Source organism: Pararge aegeria, chromosome 12 (assembly GCF_905163445.1).
Source record: "Pararge aegeria chromosome 12, ilParAegt1.1, whole genome shotgun sequence".
Classification (NCBI taxonomy): domain Eukaryota; kingdom Metazoa; phylum Arthropoda; class Insecta; order Lepidoptera; family Nymphalidae; genus Pararge; species Pararge aegeria.
The window spans coordinates 7,164,816-7,189,910 of NC_053191.1; the positions used below are offsets into that span (position 1 = coordinate 7,164,816).

The window sequence follows — 25,095 nt, forward strand, 5'->3', positions numbered from 1 at the left end:
GTATGCAATTCAGTTGATTTTTGAACTCGCGCATGCTATGTTTCTGCCAGGAAAATTCCCTCCACGCTTCCAATCTGCACTGGGCCAGCGTGGTGGACTATGACCTTAACCCACTTCTCATTGTTGGAGGAGACCCGTGCCCTGTAGTTGGTTGATATGATGATGATGATATAGATCTTCCTTCTTTTAATCATTAATTTCAATTGTTGAATGGGAGGGGCGCCAATGTCAAGTTATTGCCCCGATTTGGAAAACTCATAAAAAGCACCCCATCTATGAGACGGTTTTCTATTAAGTATTAGTTAAAGCTCTCGTATTATTTGATTTTAGAACACATCCTAAGTTGATTTTTGAACATACGATTTCGAAAATCTGCTTCGAACCTTCGCGCTTATATATAACGCTCTCTCATTTTTGAGGGTATTTTAATTATCAATCTCCATATCTAAGTGGGAAGGATATCAATATTGGACTTTGAAAGCTTTCTACCTTAGCTTGGAATAATCGTAGATCCGGGGCCGATAAAAAGCACTATAATAAATTTTTTCTTACTGGTCTCAGTATGTAAACAATATTTTCATTACTTTTAATGTCGACATAGTTTTAAAGAAATAAAATATGTCGTGTATGCAAACTAACAATCATAAAGAAAACCTATTTTTTTTTCTTTCATTAATTTTAATGCACTTGTTATAGTTCTATTTTAAAAATATACTTAGCATTAGAAAGTACTGTAAAAATTCTTTACATTATAAGACAAGTAAGAAAAAAAATTACTTACTTACACGTAATTCCGGTAGTTACGGTTTTTTACATCCTAGTATCGCACGTTGCATAATGCTTAAGGCACATGTGGCGATTAGGTATCGTATATAATATAATATAGCGGTAAAACACGAATAATATTGCGTGTTGCAAGGTTTTTAAATATTTTGTACCACTAAGAAATTGGCCAATATTTTATCATAGATTTAGGTTAATATTATGTTGTTTTTGATATTTTTAGGAGATTCTTCGTGATTTCGTACTACTATATACTTGATTTTATGAAGCATTGGATTGAATATGGCAGCTAATAACTGACTTACCGGGACAATATTGTCCTTCTCGTATTATAAGTTAAAGAGGCGGTGATAGCCTAGTGGCTAGGACTTCGGCTTCACTTTCGAGGGGCTGAGTTCGGACCCCGTCAAGCAACTAACCTTTCCAAGTTAAGTCCGTTTTAATTAAATATCACTTGCATGAACGGTGAAGGAAAACATCGTGAGGAAATCTGCATACATGTGAGTTCTCCAAAATGTTCTCAAAGGCGTGTGAAGTCTATCAATCCGAACTTGGCCAGGGTGGTGAATTACTTCATTCTCTTGAGTCCCGTGTCCTCTAGAGTGTAATGATGTTGATGATGAGTGTAAAGATGATGTTTATAAAAAAAATTATGTATACTTCGTTAGACTGTCTTGTTGGTTTAGTGGTTATCATGTTGTCTTGGGTTCGAAACCCGAGCCGGGTCAAAGTTTTTTTTTTTATACCAGTAATAAAATTTCCTTTTTCCACTCCCGTGCCTCAGGGAGCAATATAGGCTAGTTGTACCGGTAAGCTCTCACCAGGCGTGACCGTAATAATCCCGCAAACCCGCATTGGAGCAGTGTTGTGGGCTTAAAATCTCTCCAATTTGTCTCACTGGAGATAGGAGCTATATTCCTAGCGTAAAGGTGTTAAAGGCTGAGGATATAATTATTCTTAAGATTTCTTTATTTCCTAAATATTGTAAGCTAAACTTCCAACAATAATGTTCTAGATGTGTTTTAAAACAAAACATGGTAGAGAAAAAGTGTCCCAAATTTGTATGATCTTCTCAAAATATTGAATACTACGGCTTCAACCACGTTAACTAAGATTCGTTTCTCATTAGTGTTTGCGCAATATTATGGTAAAAAAGGTACTCGTAGACGTAACTTGACCCCCCGCGACCCTAGTGACACTCCTTTGAGTGAAAACCAGCGTCTATAAAAAGAGCATCTAAGGAACATGTCCCGTGTCATCGGCGTGTTAAAAAACCTCATATGCATGTCTGAAACCGGCTACCACGCCATTCAGACCTGCAGGGCGATCACGTATCTCTCGACAGGCGCAAATCTTGCAGTCACTGCTGTCAAACGGCATTATTCCATAGAATAAATAGACTAAAAGTGACGTCTGACAGCATAGATTGCAAGATTTACGCCTGCCCCAAGCCTGTTAGCCTACTAAAAAAAGCATGCCGGTAGTATACTTCCCCGAAAGAGTTCTTATTTATAATATCAGTATAGATAAATTTTATTATGGGTTTCATTTAATAAAATATTCTCTTTTTTGGACACTAAGCACATTGTAAGGAAAATAGAATTTTTCACTTCTTCGACTTATTTCTAGTACATATGTATCTACCTATATTATATCTAGAATATTATTGATTGAAGAAGCAAAATGTAAATACTGATGCTGCAATATACAATCCCGTTCTTTATTTTCTATATTGATTGAAATGATGAATATTTTATTCAGTTTTATGAAGAGATAAAACTGAAATTTTATCTATAAATTGTTCTACGCATTGTGTGCACTTATATTACTATGTAGGTATATGAACATAGTCAGTGTGAATGTTTATATATAATTGAACTGTACTATATTTACAGAAAATTTTAGTTGTTACCACACCTTCATAATCTCTGATTTGGATTAACGTAACAGGCGAACTTGACCTTGATTCTCTATGTCTTCTACCTCTTTATACAACGTCTGCCAATTTTTAAGTGCGTTACGATTTAAATGTAATAGAGAATTGGCATTACGAGCATCTCCTAGTATCGTAACGTAAGTAGGAATATGCAATTTCTTACCTTTATCCTATTTACTAGGTTTTATAAAAAGATGTTGGGAAGGTGAAGTGCAGCTTTTATAGTATTTAGGTACTTGCTTATTCGTGTCAACGATACGTTGGTTACTTTTAGGTAAAGAAAGTTTTTTTTTTTTAATTTTGATTTGTTTCTAAAATACTCTGTAATTTTATGTTAAATTAACCATAGGTCGAGATAGTCAAAAAGCAGGATATTTATTTTCTTTTTCTGTCCAATCCCTCAACTGTAACATGTTAAATTTATATTTAGGTAAGAATAAAACTGTTTTACTATTATCGTGTTTTATTTGACATCTCGCACAATCTTTATGTTACTAAGTTTATATTCAATTTACTTTGCAGAAAATTTATTATGAAACTGTCAATATTATTATAGTTGAAGGGCGTACTGTAATGTTGAAGGACAAACTAACATACACAATTTCGCATTTATGATATAAATGAGGATAAGCAACTTCTATAAAATATATATTTAAGAGCAGTGATGATAATTTTCGTTTTATATTTAACGGGGTGTAATTTACTGTAGGATAACGGACAAAAATAGCATTTATCCATGAAAAACAAATATATTTATTTATAAAAAAAATATAATTTACACTTTACCATCTCAATAGAGACATCTTATATACACTTTGAAAAAATGTTAACAATAAATAACATCTAGAAGCGTTTTCACTAAATTATCATCTAAACTAAACACACGATCAAAATTATTTAAATAAGCATATTATTTTGTACTTATGGGTTGGAAAAGTAAAATACGGCGAATGATTAAATCAATTCAACAATTCATAATTTTTCAATCAAATTTTGTGCTCGATCAAAGCATAATGGCATTAAGTAACAGACTAGAGAACTGATAAAGTAACAACTACAAAAACATCGAATGCATTATATTTGTTAGGGAAAAAATCTACATGTAGTTTTAATAACATTAAATAACATTTTTGTCGTCTGTCAAGCGATATGTATACCTTTTACCATTAAAACAGCCCAATGGGGCATTTACCTTATTCACAAACTCGATGAACGGATAGTACAAAGCAAAACGAGAAGTCAAACCTGTACACGAGGCTTATAGCCAGTGGAGTGCCCTTCATACATGCACAAAAGCATGCCTACTTTGGTGAAAAACTCTGTGCACGCCTCTGCTTACATTTGCGTTATATGTACAGTACGATTCAAACTTAAATGTGTCTGCGTGAAGTAAGCAGACGTGCGCTGTTACCCTCCCCGCTACACCGGACACCCAAAATGTGTGTGGTGCGTAACGTCGTGCGCAAACTTCAGGGGCGCATTTACGTTTGAATCGTACTGTACCTACGCAAACTGCCATGTTGCAGATTGCAATATTTACATTTCGAGTTCTATATTTATCATCGTACGTAATAAGCACCGTTCAATTAATTTTATTCCACACTTTCTATCGAGTTGATTTTTCCAAAAAATGGATCACGTTTATTTTCCAAAAAATATGGCCTAAACTTCACACCCGTAAACGGGATTATGAGTCAATTTTATTTTTTAACACAATATAATTATTATCACTCGTATAAATCTCACAGCTCTGAGCAAACGCTTTTTTTTCTCTTCTTATTTGTTTAAAATACAAATTATTGTTGACAATGTAAATGACACCATAGCATCAAAAGATGCCTAAGGTTGAACAATGAGACCATTTTGAAGGAATATTTGAACAAAAATATTTCAACAGTAGGTATGTTAAAGTTGGTTGATATAGGGTAAATGGTTATGACGTAGAAATAGTACGACGTAGAAAGCTGTTTTCTACATAGCTACGTTGTGCTGTTATTGCTACAAAGTAGTGTAGGTAATTATTAAGTAGTTCCGGCGTCAATCAACGTGCTTTCCATCCTTCCATTTCTTTTTTGATCTTTCGAAGGCTTCCTTTATACAGGATCTGAAATAAAATTCCATTTATGTTATTCTCTCTAAGCAACACTTTTCTATTTTAGTAAGTGTTCGATAGGAGTAAACGTCATTAGCATATGATTTGTTAGGGCTGGTAATTTCAAGTCTTCCAGAGTGAACCCTCTAACTTGGTTATTTATTTAGTATTTAGTTAACCTTAATACCTAAGTTAGAGGAGCCACTCTGGAAGACTTTTAAATGTAAATTCTTAATGCTGTCTATCAATTAGGTATTGAGTTTTTTTGTCTAGGTATTGTTAGTATTCTTGTTTTTTTTCGCTTGAATCGCTTTTCGGTGAAAACATTCTAAATTGTCCCTGAAGTTGTACTTTTACCTATAGCACAGAAGTTTAACGCGGCCCAAGTCGCTGTTGACCGTTTGCAAGATAGTAAAGCACACAAACAATTTCCCTGACTAATTTCGTCTCAGGTGCTATATCTGACTGATTTCCCAACAACGCGGGAAATATAGAGTTCAAGTGTGGTCACAGGTGCACTCTCTATTCCCTCAATCGCATAGTGCGATGGGACGGCAGCTCAGGAGAAGGAATGATAGCTTCACGTGCTCTCCGAGGCGCGGGAGTGAAACACCGTCAGTGTTTTTTCCAGTCATAAATTTCCAGTCTCCGGGCTGGTAATAAGAAGTTCTTAATAGAAAAACTAGTACCAGTAGGTACTTTGAGCTTTTGTTACAGAGCTCGTCCGGAGAAGAAGTACAATAATGCTTCTTTCTACCGCAAAGTATTATGCTGTGTTCCAGTCTGAAGGGCGTGGTTGCCAGTGTAATTACAAGCACATGAGGCCTAACAGCAGGTCGACTGAAACAGGCCGACAATTTGTCGGATGTGTTCCTTGCATGCCGAAGTGTAGCTCTTTTTATGAGGCCATGATTTGCACTACGCACTACAAAAACACTTACCACTGTAGATGATGGTGCCCTGATAGTGGGCCATCTAATTGGTCCGTCAATTATACTATTCATTGTGATGTCCCACTAGACAACGAAGCAGACAATAAAATAATAGATACCTAAAGAGTGACTGATGCAGGATGTACGCTGAGACGTGTCCAGCGTCCACGTACCGCACTTCAGCCCCGGGCCAGATCTCTTCCAGCGTGCCAACGTCCTCCCGCGGTACGTACGCGTCGTGTTTCGCACAGACCGCTGCGGACAGATAGCAAGGTAAAGTACCCTCTTTTTATTAGAGGTCGAGATGTTGTGATGACGACCGTTTTTACCGTAGACGGCAGATTGGCGTTGTAAAAATGTTAAAAATGTTTGTGTGATGAACATCAACTAAGTCAAAATTGCTCTTGTCCTACCCTTGATAAAGTCTCGTCTACTAAATATCTACGTGTTATTACTTATTGTTGACCAAAACCTATCCTGGTATCCCCAAGTAGAATTAGTTGCTAGCAGGGTGAGGAAGTTAACTTATATTTTTAGGATGTTGAGATATGATGCTACATCTGAGTTGCTCAAAAAAATATATCTGGCCTTGGCCCAATCAATCATGACCTAGTGTATTCCTTTATGGGGAGGTGCCGCTAAGACTAGATTTATTGAAGTAGAAAGGGCTCAGCGGTATTTATTGAAAGTTATGAACTTCAAATCATGTAGATTTCCAACAGAGTGGTTATATGAAATCAGTAACTGTCTTACAGTAAGGCAATTTTACCTTTTAAATGCAACTCTTAAAGTACATAAAACTCTGCGTATTGATCGAAGTATTCTTAGTAAAAGAACTAATAATACTGTTGTCCCTTCAGTAATCACTAAAACGGCCTTTGCTAATAAACAATTTAAAAAACAATCCAGTCTTATATATAACAGAATTAAATAAAGCACTTAATTACCAATTAAAGTCTTACGATTGTAAAACAATAATTTCTCAATGGTTACAATCACTAACATATGAAAAAACGGAACTCCTATTGCAACTGCTAAAATAAGTCATTACATTTATTAAACAATAAGGTTTATTACTTAAGTAATAATCAGCCTCACGCATAGACACGCACGCACGCAAGCACGTTCACACACACACACACACACACACACACGTACACATAACATAATCGCACTCACACTGCATGTTTTTCTCGTATGTCAGAAAAAAAAATTTATTCCTTGACAACTGTCACTTCCAAATATGAGCTGTCACAAAAGCAGATCCATGAGCAAATCCAGGCAGCTGATGAGTTGTTAGCCCTAGGAACGTATAATATGGCTCGTTTTGAGTCTTTAACAAATAAATGTCAATGTACTCATGACATACCTATACCTAGTCAAGACTGTAGTAATATATTCACTGACAATTTGGATATTTGCCCAGAGAGGTCTGGAAATGCAACACATGTTCCTGTATCCTTAAATTCTACTTTATCTGCTAAACCTAAAAAACAAAGTATAGTAATATCTGACAAAATAGGTAGAGGTTTAGGTCCTATTATGAATTGTTACCTAAACCACTCAGTGACAAATATATGTTCACCGGGGGCTAGTTTTGATTGTGTCATTAATAGCCTAAATGAAAAAAATCTAGATAGGCATACAAATGTTGTCTTATTGTTAGGGGACAGTTTAAATGTCAAAAAGCATCAGATTATAAGATGCATTGAAAAATTACTGCTTTTAAATAACAAAACTAAATGTAAGTTTGTAATGTGTGCCTTTCCTTATTGTGGCACTCTAAACTCAAAACAAAATGAACATATTTATAAATTAAACTTATTAATCTATAATTTGACATACCGTCATAGCGACGCAATTTTTTATTTTGACATTAATAAATTCACGTCATCATTTGTAATGACAAGAGATAAATTGTATCTGCCTAAAAAGTGTAAGCAGCAGATAGCGTTTTTACTAGCTTATAATTTAAATGATACTGTTACAACTGTTGTAACAAAGTCTATTGACACTTTTACAAATTGTACTTCAAGTACTTCTATTTCTATTACTGACCCTAGTACTTGCGCTAGTACTATTAAGAAATTTAATAATGATTTAAACTAGTTAATAAGACAACGGAGGAGCTCTGCCATATGAACATTGTACACCAAAATATACAGAGCTTCACCGGCAAAGAATTAGAAATAGAGCTGTTTGTGGAGAAACTCAATGTACATATTTTGTGTATAACTGAGCACTGGCTCACTGGTACACAAGTAGCAGAAAACATCGATAACTTTATATTGTCAAGTGCGTTCTTCAGAAGGACTGCAATTCACGGTGGATCTTTAATTTTTGTACGTAATAATATAATTTGTAAAGAACGAAAAGACATAGTTGGTCTTTCTGTTGAACGCATTGCAGAACTGTCTTGTGTGGAGCTGGAGCGATTTATAATAGTGAGTGTATACCGACCCCCTTCAGGTGATTTTAGCGATTTCGAGAATGTCATGGAGGATGTACTAAAGCGTTTGTGTCTTTCTACTAAAAAAGTAATTGTATGTGGCGATTTCAATGTCGACATTTTACTAGAAAATGCAACAACTGCTAGATTGCTTAACTTATTTAAATGTTTTAATTTGTGTCACACTTTTAGTGAACCTACTAGAGTAACTGCAACTTCAGCATCCTGCTTAGATAATATTTTTTTCAATTGTGACATTTTAGATAAAAGAATAATTAATAATTTAAGGTCAGATCATTGTGGTCAACTTATTACTGTTTTAAATACTATCAATAAAAGCAGACAAATTATAAAGTGTAGGCCAATAACTAAGACTAAATTAATGCGATTTAAACGTGAAATTACTGCGAAAATCCCTGGTATTGCGTGCGAACATTTTCATCCGGACAGTCTTTATAGTGCACTATTTAATACTATAAACAACGAATTTAATAGAGTATTCAACTTTAAGCACATCAATGTCAGTAATAAATTAAAATTTAGTGACTGGGCTACTGTAGGTATATATAAAAGTAGGGAGAAGTTGTATGAGCTGTATGATGAAAAACAATTTAATCATACTCCAACTTTCGTAGAACACGTAAAAAAATACTCTAAAATATTTAAGAATGTTTGCACTAATGCGAAATCGCTACACATTAAATATAGTATAATGAAATCTGATAACAAAATACAAACAACCTGGAAAATAGTTAATTACGAGTCAGGAAAAACTAAATCTCGTGATGTGGATTTTGAACTTATTGTTGATAACAATAAAGTGACGTCTGACAGGGAGGTTGCTAATACTTTCGAAAACTTCTTTCAGAATGTTCCCATTTTGTTAACAGATTCTCTAAGCTCTTCACCAATAGCAGCTCAGCGTATATTGAGAGATAATGTTAAAGAGTGCAATGTTTTATTTAATTTTAAACATATATCTGCAATAGATATTGTAAAGAATTTCAGGTTATTAAAGTTGAAAAAAACCGGTGATCTGTGGGGTATGTCGGTGATGGTCATTTCTAACATTATTGACGTTATTGCCCCTTATCTAGCTGTAATTTTTAATGAATGTGTTGATATGGGTATTTTTCCGAACCTAATGAAATGTAGTAAATTAATACCCCTTTTTAAATCCGGTCATAAAAATGACCTTAACAATTACAGGCCTATTTCAATCTTGCCAACTCTTAGTAAGGTCTTTGAAAAAATTATACTTTATCAACTTTTAAATCATTTTAATGTAAATAACTTACTTCATCCGGAGCAGTACGGCTTCACTAAAGGTCGTAGTACAACGGATGCAGGCGCAAGACTCATAAAGCATATTTACGATGCCTGGGAACGTTCGCAGAATGCCATTGGTGTTTTCTGTGATCTGTCCAAAGCATTCGATTGCGTTGAACACAAAACGTTGTTATTAAAACTAAGCCACTATGGCATCAAAAACGTTGCACTCAATTTAATTGCCTCTTATCTAAGTGATAGAGTTCAAAGGGTATGCGTAAAAGACATAAAGTCTAAGGGATCATCTGCCTTAATGGGTGTCCCACAAGGCTCAATTTTGGGTCCCTTATTGTTTCTGGTGTATATAAATGATCTGCCACACCATGTCAGGGGCACTTGTGAGATTGTACTGTTTGCAGATGATACATCTCTCATTTTTAAGACTGATAGAAACAAAGATAATTTTGACGACGTAAACCGTGCTTTGTCACATGTGTCAGACTGGTTTACTGTTAATAACTTACTTTTAAATGCAAAAAAAACTAAGTGTTTGGAATTTGTTTTGCCTAACGTAAAAAAAATTGATAAAAACATCATAATAAATGGAGAAACACTTGAAATAGAAAACTCCACTGTTTTTCTAGGAGTGACCTTAGATTGTAAGCTACAGTGGGGTACCCATATAGAAAGCCTAGCGAGTAAACTCAGCTCGGCTGCATATGCAATCAGGAAAATTAGACAGCTTACCGATGTTGAAACAGCTAGGCTTGTTTATTTCGCATACTTTCACAGTATTATGTCCTATGGGATCTTGCTGTGGGGAAAAGCTGCAGATATTGAAAGTATATTTATACTACAGAAAAGAGCCGTACGATCAATATATAAACTTGGATCACGCGAATCGCTTCGTGAAAAATTTAAACAAATAGGTATTCTTACAGTAGCTTCGCAATACATTTATAGTAATATAGTCTTTGTGAGGCAAAATATTACTCTTTATAAATCAAAAGCTGAAATTAACAATCGACTTACCAGAAACGGTCATAAATTAGTGATATCTGCATATCGTCTGCGAAAGGTGCAGAACTCCTTTGTGGGGTTGAGTATACGCTTTTACAACATGATTCCTAAGGAAATTCTTGACCTACCAATGCATACATTTAAAAAATGTGTAAAAACGCATCTAGTACAGCGAGGTTACTATACATTTGATGAATTCCTCAATGACAAGGTAGAATGGAAGCAGCCAGCCTCGCTCTCATCTCCCGCAAGATAGCAAAATGATTGTAAATGTTGATGTTGGAAAAGAGCAACTACTGAGTTTCTTGCCGGCTCTTCTCGGTAGAATCTGCTTTCCGAACCGGTGGTAGAGTCACACAAACATGCATACTTGACGTTTCAAAAGTGCTTATAAAGTAGGCCTACTTGAAATAAATGAATTTGAATTTTTATTATATAAATAAATTGAAATAAAATGTGTTAATGTGTTTTGTAATGGAAGAGCGAGATATTCTGGCACAGGTTTTAAACTTAACAGAAGTTCTCTGCCTTATCTGCTAATGCTTTATGTGAACAAATAAATTTTCATTTCATTTTTATGAATGTTTACAATGTAAAGAGGTTTTGAGGACCGTATATTTTGTTGTCTAATATTCTGTCACTCAAAAAAGGGAAACGGAAACCATAAAATATGAGTTGTTGGAAGACCAAAAAGAGGAAAAACAGACGGACTCGCAGTCTGTCTACCCGTCCTTTTGTCAACTAATGACTATTTTTTGTTATCTAGCAGCTAGTGTTCTGTCACTCAAATTAGGAAAACGGAAATTACTGGAAGAGCAAGCCGTACTCGTAATCACACGCTTTCTCTTCTTTTCTCATATTAGTTTGGATAAATAAAAGGCACCTACCTATTATGAGAGATGTGTCAAAGGGAATGGAAAAGTTGCTCAGGTGCGTGCACTCGTCCATGATACCCCGCATAAACTGTAACGCTTCTCTGTCTCTCCAATGAATTTTGCTTATATCTATCTTCTTCCCGCTCGATTTCATGAATGGCAAATTTATCCACAGATCAGAAGTGAGATCGGATAAGTTCCACGATTTTTTCTCCAGTTTATCGTCTTTTCCTTCCTTAATAGCTGGCAAATTTGGATTATCGTTAACAGCTGTCTGTTTTGATTCCAGTTTTGCGGTTTTATCGTCTAAAATATTCGTTTTACTACTATCCTCTTTTGCCACCACACTTTTTGTATCACTGCTATCATGTTCCACTGGAGATATATTTTTGGCATTATTATTTATATCTACAGTCATTTGTTTGGTTTCGTTGGGTTCACTAAGCTCAGATACCTTTACTTTTTCTAATAACGCCCCCTTTTTTACATCTGGAAAAAGATAATTTATATTGAGTACCACTACATTTTTTATTATTAGTAACGTAAAACAGACAAATCTGCGTTGTGAGTCATGCAGCATTGTCTATTGCATCCACCATTTTAACATGTAAGACAAGCAAGCAAAATTCATCTCTGCTAAGCAACACTACTCAAAACAGACCAATAGCATATAGCATTTCATCCAATTCTGTCTGATTTTGCAAAATATATTAAATAAGTTAGGGACCATCCATAATTATGAAGCTTCCCCGTGCTTGTCACACTGTGCGAACCCCTGTTTTCCTGGTAGGAATTTTTATGCTATTCTATATAATAATGTACTGCTATATTTTTCTAAGTGTAAAAAGGTCAATTCTTCTATTAGAGGTAACATTTTATTTCAGTTTTGTGTAAAACACCGACATTCTTGCCGCTTCCAACTTACGGTTTGACGTAATTTATGGATGGCTCCCTTGATGGGAATTTTAAGTATTAGTCATGTTACTTAGATTATGCAGATAAAAGAAAATACAAAAGGGTAAAAACTGTTAGGGAAAAGAAAAAGGGTAAGCGTTTTTTTTTTATTTATTATAAATAGGCTCAACATCAACATTATGACGCACAGCGATACCATACTTAAATTCCGAGAAGGCAGCATAAAGTTATAAGGGTTTTATATAGCTGATTAAAATACTGACTGACATAAAAATAAACCGTTCATATCCCCTTCTATAATTGGATAAAAATGAACTTACCGCTGGTAAATTTAAGAAGTAAATCCTTTACTTGTCCGTCATCCAATTTGTTAATATCTACTATATCCTGCGCGTCAAGCTCGAAAGTTTTATTCGAAGTTAGTTTATCGTATAGGACTTGACTAATTTTGTTATCATTAAGAAGTTTTTTCCACTCATCCTTCATTATTTTCTTCTGTTCACTCGACACACTCTTAACATTATCAGGCACTTCAGGTTTAAAACCTATTACATTTTCATTAATATCTAAGACTTGAGCATTACCTTTGGCACTAGACTCTTTATACGTTATATCTAGATTCTTGAACGGGGAACATTTTAAAGGATCTACGATTGGGTCCTGCGTAATAGTTTGCGTATTGGGCGTTGAGTTAAAATTGTTTGAGTAGGTTCGAGCGAATTTTTTCCCCGCTAGGAATGCCTCGTCGACTATTGTGACCATTTTCGATAGTTTTTCTCGATATACACCATCTGAGAGATATTGATCTTCTAGCAGGTCCCAATTAATAGATTGAGACATCACTCCCTTAAATCAAGAAATAGAATATTTAAGAATTTGTTTGTCACAAACAATAACAAATTCTGCTGTATTGTTGGCAACAAATTGCAATATCTTTTCCGATCACTGCTCACCATGATTTTCTATAAGGATTGGCTATCGCCAACATTATAAAAAAGGGTAAATTTGTTTGTTACTCAATCACACATTAAGGCATAAACAGATTTGAATGAAAAATTTGGAAAACAGATTGACAAAAAAATATAATATGTACTGTCCCGGGGAAACTACTATAATGAGAAAAGTTTCATCAATATCAACCAATGGGCATCCACTGCTGGAAATAATTCAAAACAATGCAACGTCCCTCGACGTCGTCTGTCCACCTAGAGGGTTTATCAAAAGTGAGTTTTTCAATGAGCGGTCACCACTTCAGCACTTTGGGATCCCAAAGTCCTTTGAGCTTATTCGAATTGCTGCTTCTCTACTCGTTCAGTCAAGTAGGGAACTCTAGTTTGACGAACCTCCTGATTTGGAGTCCAGATATTTTTTCTCTGTCTGGATAAAGAGTTGAATAATGAAGACGCGGACGATTTACCGGTATATTCTATTAACACTATAATGTCGTGGTATGTATTAATATTAAGTGGCATAAAAAACAGAGATTTAAGTTAATCTTATATAGTAAAACATTTGCGTTACTTACACATTCCATCACGTACAATACATACAATCACGTATGTATTGATATACAATCACGTTAATATAAAGTAAGCTATTACTGGCAAAACAATTTCCTTCCTACTGAACGTTGTTCGCTTTATTGAAAAGGGTTTATAGGAATCATTAAGTTACTAAGATCATAAAAGATTACCTGCAAAAATACTGCCGACGCTGTTGACCATGAGAGGCATGGGACAAGAACGAGGGGTTTTGGCCAGTTTGTTGCCGCTAAGGATGCCATCTGTAAATAATGTTGATACAGTTATTTGAAAATCGCACTATATACAATGAAAATTAAGCTTAGTTTGCTATACCTACTCCGCGAAAAGCAGGAGCGTCTGTATGGTGTAATTTATAATTGCTTCAATCTTTATACTTCACACCAAACATATCTTCGGCAATATTCTCTCTACGCACGTTTCGCTCCGACAACGATCATCCTCAGGAGATGTTTACTTTATAATAACAAATTGTTAACTTACTAGACAATTGCTCATTGTAAAGCAATTTAAGTTGAGCGAAATATGTGTGGATTAAATAAATTTTAAATTAAACTATGATGAGTCTCCTGCTTTTCGCGGATAGCAAATTAAGCTTCATTTTCATAGTATCACAGTTCATGGATTTCCGCAAAGTACTGGCGTTACTTCTATGCAATTAGCACACATTAACGATATATCTGTATAACTCGTTCTATCTTTTAAGAAAGTTAAAGATTTTGTTTAATGTGTTACCTAAAAGTGGTAGGAAGCTTCGTCCGTGGCTAGCTACCTTTTCGGTACGCTGTCGTGTAGAGACTGATAAGGGGACCCGAACTAAAGAAGAAAGCATCCTGAAGACGGACGGACTTTTTACTCCGAAAAAGAACCCAGGGACCATTCCTCCATTTGTAACACCTATGCTACGTACGTAGAATTTAACATGAAAAACTTTCTGGACTCATAGCTTCTGAGGCGGACATAAGGATACTTTGTGGCCAGGCTAGCAGCCAATTCAGCATTTATAATAAGCATGGAAAACATTAAAATTATCGTCTGCCGATGCGAATAGTGTCACAGGTAATACTAGCTAAGTTATTATATCTAAATATTTTAAACTAAGATTTTCGTGGTTAATCAACATTTCTTAAATATAGTTCAACGGGTAACCCACGATAATATTTTGGGATTTGTCGATGTGCACAGTGGCGTGCACTTCATGCACAAAAGCACTGCTTACCCTAAAATTGAAATATAACTTGTCTAGGAGGAGGATTTTTGCCATTTTATGCAATTTTCTTGCCGTATGCATACCCTTGTAAGAAAACCAGTGCACGCCACTGGATGTACATCAACATAAAATAACAACAATCCCCAAATTTATATCAAATATCATCGTGGTATGTACCCGTTGAACTATATTTAAGAAAATTTATAATATGTTGCATACATGCCCGCCCATAGAGAGACCGGTGACGCCAAGAGGGCCCAGTCCGTTCCGTTCGCACCAGTGGAATAACACCAACGACTCCAGGATCAAACACCCACCCATCACGAAAATGTCCGAAACGTTATGTAGAGACGATCGGCTGCGGGATTTAAATTACGTCACCAGTTTAATTAACTATTGCATTAACCACAGAAGAGAATTAAGAACATACAGAATCCTCATTATAAACCACAACCTCAACCTCATATGACGGCCGATTGGCGCAGTTGGCAGTGATCCTGCTTTCTCAGTCAAGGCCGTGGGAACATTCCCACAACATGATAATGTTTGTGTGATGAACATGGATGTTTTTCAGTGTTTGGGTAATTTATTTGTATATTATTCATAAATATACAAATAAACACTCAAACACTCATCAGTTATCTTAGTACCCATAACACAAGCTACGCTTACTTTGGGGCTAGATTGTTATGTGTATATTGTCGTAGTATATTTATATATAAATAAATTTGTTGTAATTCAGCCATACACAGCCACAATGCACTGCATAAAATATGAGGTGCATTGTGTCGAAAAACAGTGAAAACGCCAGGCGCTCATCTCACTTTAGAACTGCGATATGTTGCTAGCTCACAAACTTTTTACCATTTTCCCATTTTATGGTAAACATTTCCAACATTAGAGGTAAAATAATTATTGTCATCTGTTAATTGGTATGAAGTGACTAACCGTTTGTTCGAGAAACACTACTAAAGTGGAGTGGTTTTTGATACTTCAATATTTGTGGTGTTAACGGTTTCTGTATGTTCTTAATTCTGTGGTATTAAGATATTGTAGGGAAAAATTAAATAAATAACAAATGTCTTCTTTTTTATTATCATTTTAAACCCATTACCGGCCCGCTACAGGGTAAGGGTCGTCTCCTCTCAGAGTGAGGTCTTAGGTCGTAGTCCAGAACGCTGGCCGATAGAGGATTGATAGACTTCATACGTCTTTAAGAACATTATGGAGAACTGGCAGGCATGCACCGTTAAAATATGAATGAAAGAATGAATGAATGAATACACTTTTATTGTACACCCACATAAACATATAGTAAAATTATAAACAAAAATTTAACAAAAAGTATACAATTTGGCGGCCTTATCGCTACATCGATCTCTTCCAGGCAACCAAACGCATACGTAGGGTAATATAATAAGTAGGTAATACTAAATTGCTTCAAACGTACATATAGCTCCAAAAAGTTTGAGTACGTGCCAGGAATCGAATTCGGACCCCACGCAAGTATTGCCTTAGACCCAACCTTTAGGCTACCACCGACTACTTGGTTCCAAAATATTCAGATTCCATATTGAATTTCATAGCGCTATCCTTTTTACTGTAGATAAGGATAGTACACATACGGACCACGAGGTAATTGATTGGATTCCCATGCTGACAATCTTTAGGTACCTATTGGTTTTTCTATTAATAATTCTCGAGGCCAGGCCGGATACGTAATCACCCTGCCGGAGTTTGTATAGTTGCATTGTCCACCTCTGTGCTTCTCGGGAGGCTCGGTAAGTATTCACTAACATCATCATCGTCATTATCAATCCATTACCGCCCGATAATGGACTGATAGAGAAAAAAAAAAGATCTCCTCTCGGAGTCCATCAAACTAGCCAAATGCGGATTTATAGAATTCACCCACCTTTGAGAACGTTATGTAGAACTTCAGGCATGCATTTTTCCTTACGATGTATTCCTTTACCGTTACAGGAAGTAATATTTTAATTGCTTCAATTAAAAACGTACGTAATAGCGACAAGTTAGAGGTGCGTGCCGGAGATTGAACTCGGAGCTGTAGGGTCTAACTACTAGGCTCGTCAATCGTTAGAACCCGTCAACTCGCGCTATTCGAGCAGCGTGGACAGTTCATGCTCAATAATCATATTTTCTACGGCAGAAGAGGCCTGTACCCAACTGTAGCACATAAATCTGTTCGAACCCACTCGATAGGATGGTTATGATGAGTTATTAAAATAATATACTGGTGCTAATTCGGCATTGGAGGCAATCCAAAGTTTTATATCGCAATAAATTTAACCATTTTTGGTGGTTCAAAATATTTTCTATAAAACTGAGATGTTAAACAAGAATAATAATGGAATACGGTAGTACTGCACGTTATATTTGCATTAGTAAGTTTTCTGATAATAATTATAGCTATTGTTAAACGTCGGATGCTACGCTTGGACGGTACGAAGCCTTTTAAGATTACGTCTTTAGTATTAAAAAATAGTGTAATGCTACTTGTTAAATAATATTCAGACGTCAGAAAAAGTTAAAATCTATTAGTTTAAAAAGTTCGAAAATGGAACCCAAAAATAGAGATTTGTAATACGAAATGTCTATGCCAAAATCTATTTTCATTTGACAAAACATCATGCTGCAGCATTTTGAAATGGGTAGCTTCGGCCCTGGCTAGTTACTACTCTACCGACAAAGACGTACCTTTAAGCGATTTAGCGTTCCGGTGACGCGTAGAAACCGATTAGGGGTATAGGTTTAATATAAATAACGTACTACCGAACAGGTGCCTTTTGAAAATATGAATGAAAGAATGAATGAATGAATACACTTTTATTGTACACCCACATAAACATATAGTAAAATTATAAACAAAAATTTAACAAAAAGTATACAATTTGGCGGCCTTATCGCTACATCGATCTCTTCCAGGCAACCAAACGCATACGTAGGGTAATATAATAAGTAGGTAATACTAAATTGCTTCAAACGTACATATAGCTCCAAAAAGTTTGAGTACGTGCCAGGAATCGAATTCGGACCCCACGCAAGTATTGCCTTAGACCCAACCTTTAGGCTACCACCGACTACTTGGTTCCAAAATATTCAGATTCCATATTGAATTTCATAGCGCTATCCTTTTTACTGTAGATAAGGATAGTACACATACGGACCACGAGGTAATTGATTGGATTCCCATGCTGACAATCTTTAGGTACCTATTGGTTTTTCTATTAATAATTCTCGAGGCCAGGCCGGATACGTAATCACCCTGCCGGAGTTTGTATAGTTGCATTGTCCACCTCTGTGCTTCTCGGGAGGCTCGGTAAGTATTCACTAACATCATCATCGTCATTATCAATCCATTACCGCCCGATAATGGACTGATAGAGAAAAAAAAAAGATCTCCTCTCGGAGTCCATCAAACTAGCCAAATGCGGATTTATAGAATTCACCCACCTTTGAGAACGTTATGTAGAACTTCAGGCATGCATTTTTCCTTACGATGTATTCCTTTACCGTTACAGGAAGTAATATTTTAATTGCTTCAATTAAAAACGTACGTAATAGCGACAAGTTAGAGGTGCGTGCCGGAGATTGAACTCGGAGCTGTAGGGTCTAACTACTAGGCTCGTCAATCGTTAGAACCCGTCAACTCGCGCTATTCGAGCAGCGTGGACAGTTCATGCTCAATAATCATATTTTCTACGGCAGAAGAGGCCTGTACCCAACTGTAGCACATAAATCTGTTCGAACCCACTCGATAGGATGGTTATGATGAGTTATTAAAATAATATACTGGTGCTAATTCGGCATTGGAGGCAATCCAAAGTTTTATATCGCAATAAATTTAACCATTTTTGGTGGTTCAAAATATTTTCTATAAAACTGAGATGTTAAACAAGAATAATAATGGAATACGGTAGTACTGCACGTTATATTTGCATTAGTAAGTTTTCTGATAATAATTATAGCTATTGTTAAACGTCGGATGCTACGCTTGGACGGTACGAAGCCTTTTAAGATTACGTCTTTAGTATTAAAAAATAGTGTAATGCTACTTGTTAAATAATATTCAGACGTCAGAAAAAGTTAAAATCTATTAGTTTAAAAAGTTCGAAAATGGAACCCAAAAATAGAGATTTGTAATACGAAATGTCTATGCCAAAATCTATTTTCATTTGACAAAACATCATGCTGCAGCATTTTGAAATGGGTAGCTTCGGCCCTGGCTAGTTACTACTCTACCGACAAAGACGTACCTTTAAGCGATTTAGCGTTCCGGTGACGCGTAGAAACCGATTAGGGGTATAGGTTTAATATAAATAACGTACTACCGAACAGGTGCCTTTTGAAAATTTCATTTGTTTTTTATTTTGTGTTCAATTATTACCATCAACTTTTTTAAAGATTATTTTTTTCCACAGAGAGTATCAGAGAGTAGCAGTAAGGCAGAGTGATCGATTTAGTTTTTGCCTTGTCGTAATGTATAATAATTATTATCTAATGTTATTTCTGAATATTCATAAACATAAACTTACATCTGATCTGTAGGTTTACGTAGCCCATAAAAGGGGTTCTCAAGGATAATCCCACCAATACCGGCTTCTTTTAACAGGGGTTTTACCATTAGATTTCTCCTTCGCCAAAAAAACTGAAAAAAATAATAAAAATATACGCCCCATAATATAACATGATAACACCTTCTTAATTGCGGAAGTTACCATTAAGGTATCCTTCACTGTTATTATTCTGTTGGCAAAGTTGTCAGCTTTGTTTTCTTTAGGTACTACTATATATCCATCATCATATCATGTTGTACTGTAATTATAAACCTAAAAGATTACAACTTGTACTTGTTTAGCATACCTACTAGTAAAAAATATTATTGTAATCTTTAACTATAGTGACAATAATGAAACTAGTCATCCATCCCGAAAAAGCAGCATCACTTTAAATATGATATTTTATTAAATTTTATAATATACCGGCAGTATACCATAGAAAAAGCAAAAAAAATTTGTCAATATAATAAAAAATTCTGCTAACTGACATATACTTAACGACCTATTCTCATAGCTACTACATATTTTTTTTGTTATAATAATCGGTGTTCGTGCGGATCACGCGTGACACGAGACTTTTATATTTAAAAAATCTAAAAAGACTATTACTTTATCGACCTCATACTTTATGAAACTACGTACTTGTATCATTTTCGGGGTAACGAATTATTTTATTACATTTTATGTAATTTATCGTGAAAAATGTCGTAAAACATTCGAATTGAAACCTCAATATCATTAAAATTTAAGTTAGTAATGCTATTCTGGACATAATGATTTCTCGGTTCCACGGTACTGAATCCGCGTGGCGCGTGAGTCTTACTCAATCTCGACCGTTTTTTTTATATTTTCCTACACCAGGAACAACAATAGCACAAGAATATTTCAAATAAAAAAAAAACCAACATTTTGATTAGAATAAGTTTTGATCTCACATTACTTATATCTCATTGTTTATATTAATTACATTACATAAAAACATATAAAACGAAAGCATGTATATGTATAGTATATGTATACATGCATATAAATTACATAAAGCAACAGGCGTTGCCTATGCACACCTTTAGCCAAGATGGTATGATTAATGTAATGCAATACTTAAACACGGGTTGGTATATAGTATTACTTGTCCTTATTTATGCTATACTATTATTAGATGGGAGTCTGGTATTTAGAAACATGTGTTACTCATTACTTATTTTATCAATTGTATATATAAGTAAAATAAAAGAATGAAAATTTATGGTTTGCAGGAAAGAGAAGTATATTTTTCACAACTATGAGTTGTTGTGAAAAAGTATACCACTTGATTGCAATTTTTATGAGATGTTGCATTTTGCTTTCACAGATATCACACTATGACATGGCCCTTTTATACACTGAAATTGTGTTTTGTAAATTTGCTTATAGTTTGTTCTCTTCACTTGTATTAAATTCTCTAATTTGCAAAAGATGAAGTTGCATTAAATTCATAATTAAGATAGAAGTAACTAATTATTTATTGCTTACATGGTCTCCAGTTCCTGCAAGATGCAAACATACTGGTTTGCAGTGAGGGTCGGGCCAATGAATGGGTAGTACAATTTGAAAGTGTGCTTTCTGTGCAATCTCTGGCACTATTCCTGGAAGGCATTTTTCCAATGGTGAGAGAAAATATCCCTCTATTAATTTGCAGTCTGCCAAATTCTGTTCCTGTTGATAAACAGATGAAGAAGTATTTATTCAAACACTTTTTAAACGTCTGTCAAATTTTTAAGTTAACACTTTTGTTTCCATACACACTTAGGCCATGTTTAATTTGGCCCATCAATGGTTAACAAATTTTGGAATGTAAGCAATTACTAGTAAATTGTCTATAATGATATAACCCTCAGAAAACACACTATTGGTCTAGCTAGATTAATTACTAATCAGAAAATGGATTTCTATGTTTTACTTATCAGATTAGTGTTAAGCAATACTTAGTAATGGAATTGGGCAATTATGTGCCAGAAGTAACCAGAAGGAGACTGAAATGAAGATAATGTATAAATGTAAGCAAAATTAAACAGGCTGCGGGACCAACATGTTGTAGAACAACATGTGAGTGGGGCTTGAATTTAGAAATGTAAATCAGACTTTAAAATGTTGTTAAAACAACAATAAAGGCTATTATTATAATTACATAACTATAATAATGTATATTATATAACTATAAAAGTTGTAAGCAGTTCTGTTTCTGAGATAGATTTGTGTATGTTGTACTACTTTTGTAATAATACCTAGTTTAGGCAAATTTTTCTACAGAACACCATGATCCTGTTTCTACTATAAATGTTATCATTTAGATTTTGATCAAATTGCATGTGAACAATTTATTTATCCATAATTAATTCTTTGAGACTGTTATCAGAAAATTTACTTTTCACATGGATTTAATTAAAAGCCTGTTCTTACCTTGGTAATTGTTACTGGGTAATCCTTTTCAACTAATGTAAAACATTTATCACGGTTTGACACTATCTTCCTGAACTCAAATAACCTAAAAGGAAGGTGTTATGAAATGTGTAAACTTATGTTAAATGCAAAAAATACATTTAATTTCAATTTTTTATAGGGTTTATAGTAAAATCTAGTTTTGCTAGCTGATAGAACACCTTTACCTTCGTAAATTCTCAGGTTTTCCCCAACCTTTGGTGAAAAATTTCGTTAGAAGCATACTACGGTAAACTGCGTCTAATTTACTTGCGGACATTTTTCAAAGTGGGCGGTTGGAAAATGGATTGTTTATTTATTAATACTCAGATTTTGCGCCGTACATTATCCGTCACTATTTTAATATATATATTTTTAAATGAAAACAAAGAGCCTATTAAATTGTCACATGTCAAAATAATTATTGTCACTTGTCAGAGATTCATTGTTGAGAAAGTGTCAAAGTCATACGGTGGTCAGCTGTTCAGTCAGTTTCTCAGTTCAGAAACATATTCAATGTGCATAAACATTGGGCTTGAATTTTATTTGGTTTTTGAATTTCTTTACGTGTCTCTTGTGTCAAGAGCAACAGTTGCAATAAGTTGCCTGAAAATGCTTCCAACCCCAACATTTTTACGGCTTTCATTATCTCTACAAGTATCACTGTTAATTTTTCTATCTTACAATAAAACATTTTTTGTCATTAATTTTACTACATTAATTATGTTTAATTCCCCACAACATTAAACGTAGAAATATACTTGATTCCAGTTCCCTAACTCAAACTTTGTATTAACTTCTTACTGTTACGTGAAAAAGCTATACTATCACAGAATTTAGCACATACAGAAACCGTGGTTTCTCGAACAGGCGGTTCGTCATTTCATACTATTTATCAGCTGACAGTAATTATTTTACCTTTAATGTTCTAAGCGTTCACAATAAAATAGGAAAAAGTTAATGAAGGAGCAAGATTTCGCAGGTTTAAAGTGTGGTGCGGGGCGTTTTCACCGTTTATGGACCCAATACACTGCATACTGCCTGAATGATGCTAGATGTTCTTATTTCAATGGATAGTTTACTGTTAATTGTCTTCATTTTATTCGTTCAATATCTACCCATATAAAAACATATGGGTAGATATTTAACGATTAGCGATTATATAGTATAACGATTATATAGCGATTTATATTATATGGGAGGAAGTACAGACTTGAAACGGGGTCTTACAAAATTTATAAAATACTTTTGCATCAATAAACCGTATCTAACAGAAACTTTGGTCCTTCGTCAGGATTTAGTAGATACCTACTATCTTACCTATTTTATCTCTGGAAAAGATGACAAATTTGAATAAATATTTGTCACAATCTAAGCAATAGAATTTGCTTAGAAGAGATGAAATGTTACCCGTTAAAGTCGTTGTTATTGTTTCCACGATGTCGGTCATTTATAAAAGACTTACGTAATCCATGTGGGTCGATTGATTCAGTTACTACCTGAGAGGAATATTCTGGCCTAAGACCACTTCCATAAATAAATGTTAATATCGATATTTACGATGCTTAGATTGTTAATAAATGTTTTTAACAAAATCTTCTTCGATACCAATATATCTCATTAACGACTTATTGTATACCTTTCAAGGAAAGTTGAATACTTAACATAATAATGCATAAATAGGTTCTTGAAATTTAAATAAGTAGTTTTGTTCTATTGTTTACAAATAGGTTTATTACCATAAACGTAGATACATTATTTTTGTGAAAGCTTTATGAGTGAGTTAAATAGTAGGGTATATTTTAAATTTGTAACACACATGAGGACTCTAATAATTATTATTGCTAGATAAAAATTAATTGCGCCTCAGATTAGATTTCTTGTTAACCAAAGTGGCGAGTGGCTATGAGTTAAGACGTTGCACGGATTAAATATAATGTATCCTCCATACTCCACAGATTTGAAATGTAGCGTTGCCCGCGCCACGGCCTCTGTTTATAACTTTCAAATAGTAGTATAAATTTAGTAGTATAAATTTCTGCGCAACGTTATCTGTGTATGACGCCACAATATTCTATATGGCCGCGTTACGCCCTCTGCTTATAGCACCAAAGTTATGTACCTATTGAGGCGTTATACTCACGTGCTTTGTGTATAACGCCTCAATAGCATATATGTCAGCATTACGTCGCCTGTGTATATTTTTTTTCCACTACAAGTTAGCCCTTGACTGCAATCTCATCTGTTTGTAAGTGATGATGCAGTCAAAGATGGTATTTTTGCTAGTACTTGGTCAATAGAATGCGCACGTGCTCTCTCAAGTTGGATTTGGAGAGTCTGCCGCGATTCACTCAAACGGAGCACTATTTCATACATAGCCGCAAGATTTTCTAACACCTTATGCTTAATGGCAATATCCGTGTTTCCTGATAGTTCTATTTGTTCTTTAGCTTCTTGGAACAATCGATTTGCCGTGGCAGGTAATGTTGCCATCGATTGTTGGGCCGGTTCACCCATTGAGGATCTGGTAGATTGACTGGTTTTCGTTTAATGCGTGTCGCTATCGCTTGTATCCGACTGGCTTACGTCGTCCATGGTTTTTTTAAGGACTTTCTTTCTCATTGTCACTGATTTTTTTACAGGGTCTACAGCTTTTCTTGCTCCTCTACTCGATGAGCTAGATTGAGACATTCTAGGGGTATGAAGAGACAGATCAAATAAGTAAATGGTGACAACGACAAGGATGGATATTAATCGACTAGTCAAAGATGGTAGCGGGCTTACCTGTTACTGAGTATGGTAGTCACACCCCCAATCGGTTTAAATCGCTTAGCGGCACGTCTTTGTCGGTAGGGTAGTAACTAGCCACGGGCAAAGCCTCCCACTAGACTAGACCAGAGAGAATTCAGAAATTATAAATTCCCAAATTTCCCCTGCCGGGAATCGAACCCGGGACCTCCTACATAAACTTACAGCGATCACCGTTGCGCCAGGGAGGTCGTGAAATCGTATAGTAACACATGAATAGGTATGACC

The 25,095-nt window shown here is 35.1% G+C and overlaps 1 protein-coding gene across 2 annotated transcripts; it reads right to left on the bottom strand.

The window, feature by feature from the left end:
* Positions 1-3,778: 3,778 nt before the first annotated feature.
* On the bottom strand, positions 3,779-22,471 carry LOC120627913 (protein ABHD18). Of its 2 annotated transcripts, none has more exons than XM_039896039.1 (10): positions 22,248-22,471; positions 22,042-22,126; positions 21,115-21,297; positions 19,579-19,691; positions 15,242-15,380; positions 13,965-14,054; positions 12,856-13,117; positions 11,369-11,845; positions 5,863-5,998; positions 3,779-4,823 (listed from the first exon to the last, which is right to left on the bottom strand). In XM_039896039.1, exons 1-10 carry the CDS (start codon positions 22,337-22,339, stop codon positions 4,757-4,759), a joined length of 1,644 nt encoding a protein of 547 aa, XP_039751973.1. In that variant the 5' UTR covers positions 22,340-22,471; the 3' UTR covers positions 3,779-4,756. The 2 variants fall into 2 exon arrangements, with proteins under 2 accessions (XP_039751973.1, XP_039751972.1); XM_039896038.1 differs by having other exon boundaries at positions 12,592-13,117.
* Between the last annotated feature and the right edge of the window lie 2,624 nt (positions 22,472-25,095).

Excerpts from the sequence above, each read along its gene's own strand:
- LOC120627913 (XM_039896038.1), bottom strand. The coding sequence starts at position 22,339 with ATGTCCGCAAGTAAATTAGACGCAGTTTACCGTAGTATGCTTCTAACG. Across the intron at positions 22,127-22,247 it reads AAACCTGAGAATTTACGAAG|GTTATTTGAGTTCAGGAAGA; the intron begins GTAAAGGTGTTC and ends CCTTCCTTTTAG. Across the intron at positions 5,999-11,368 it reads TGACACATCTCTCATAATAG|CGGTCTGTGCGAAACACGAC; the intron begins GTAGGTGCCTTT and ends ATCTGTCCGCAG.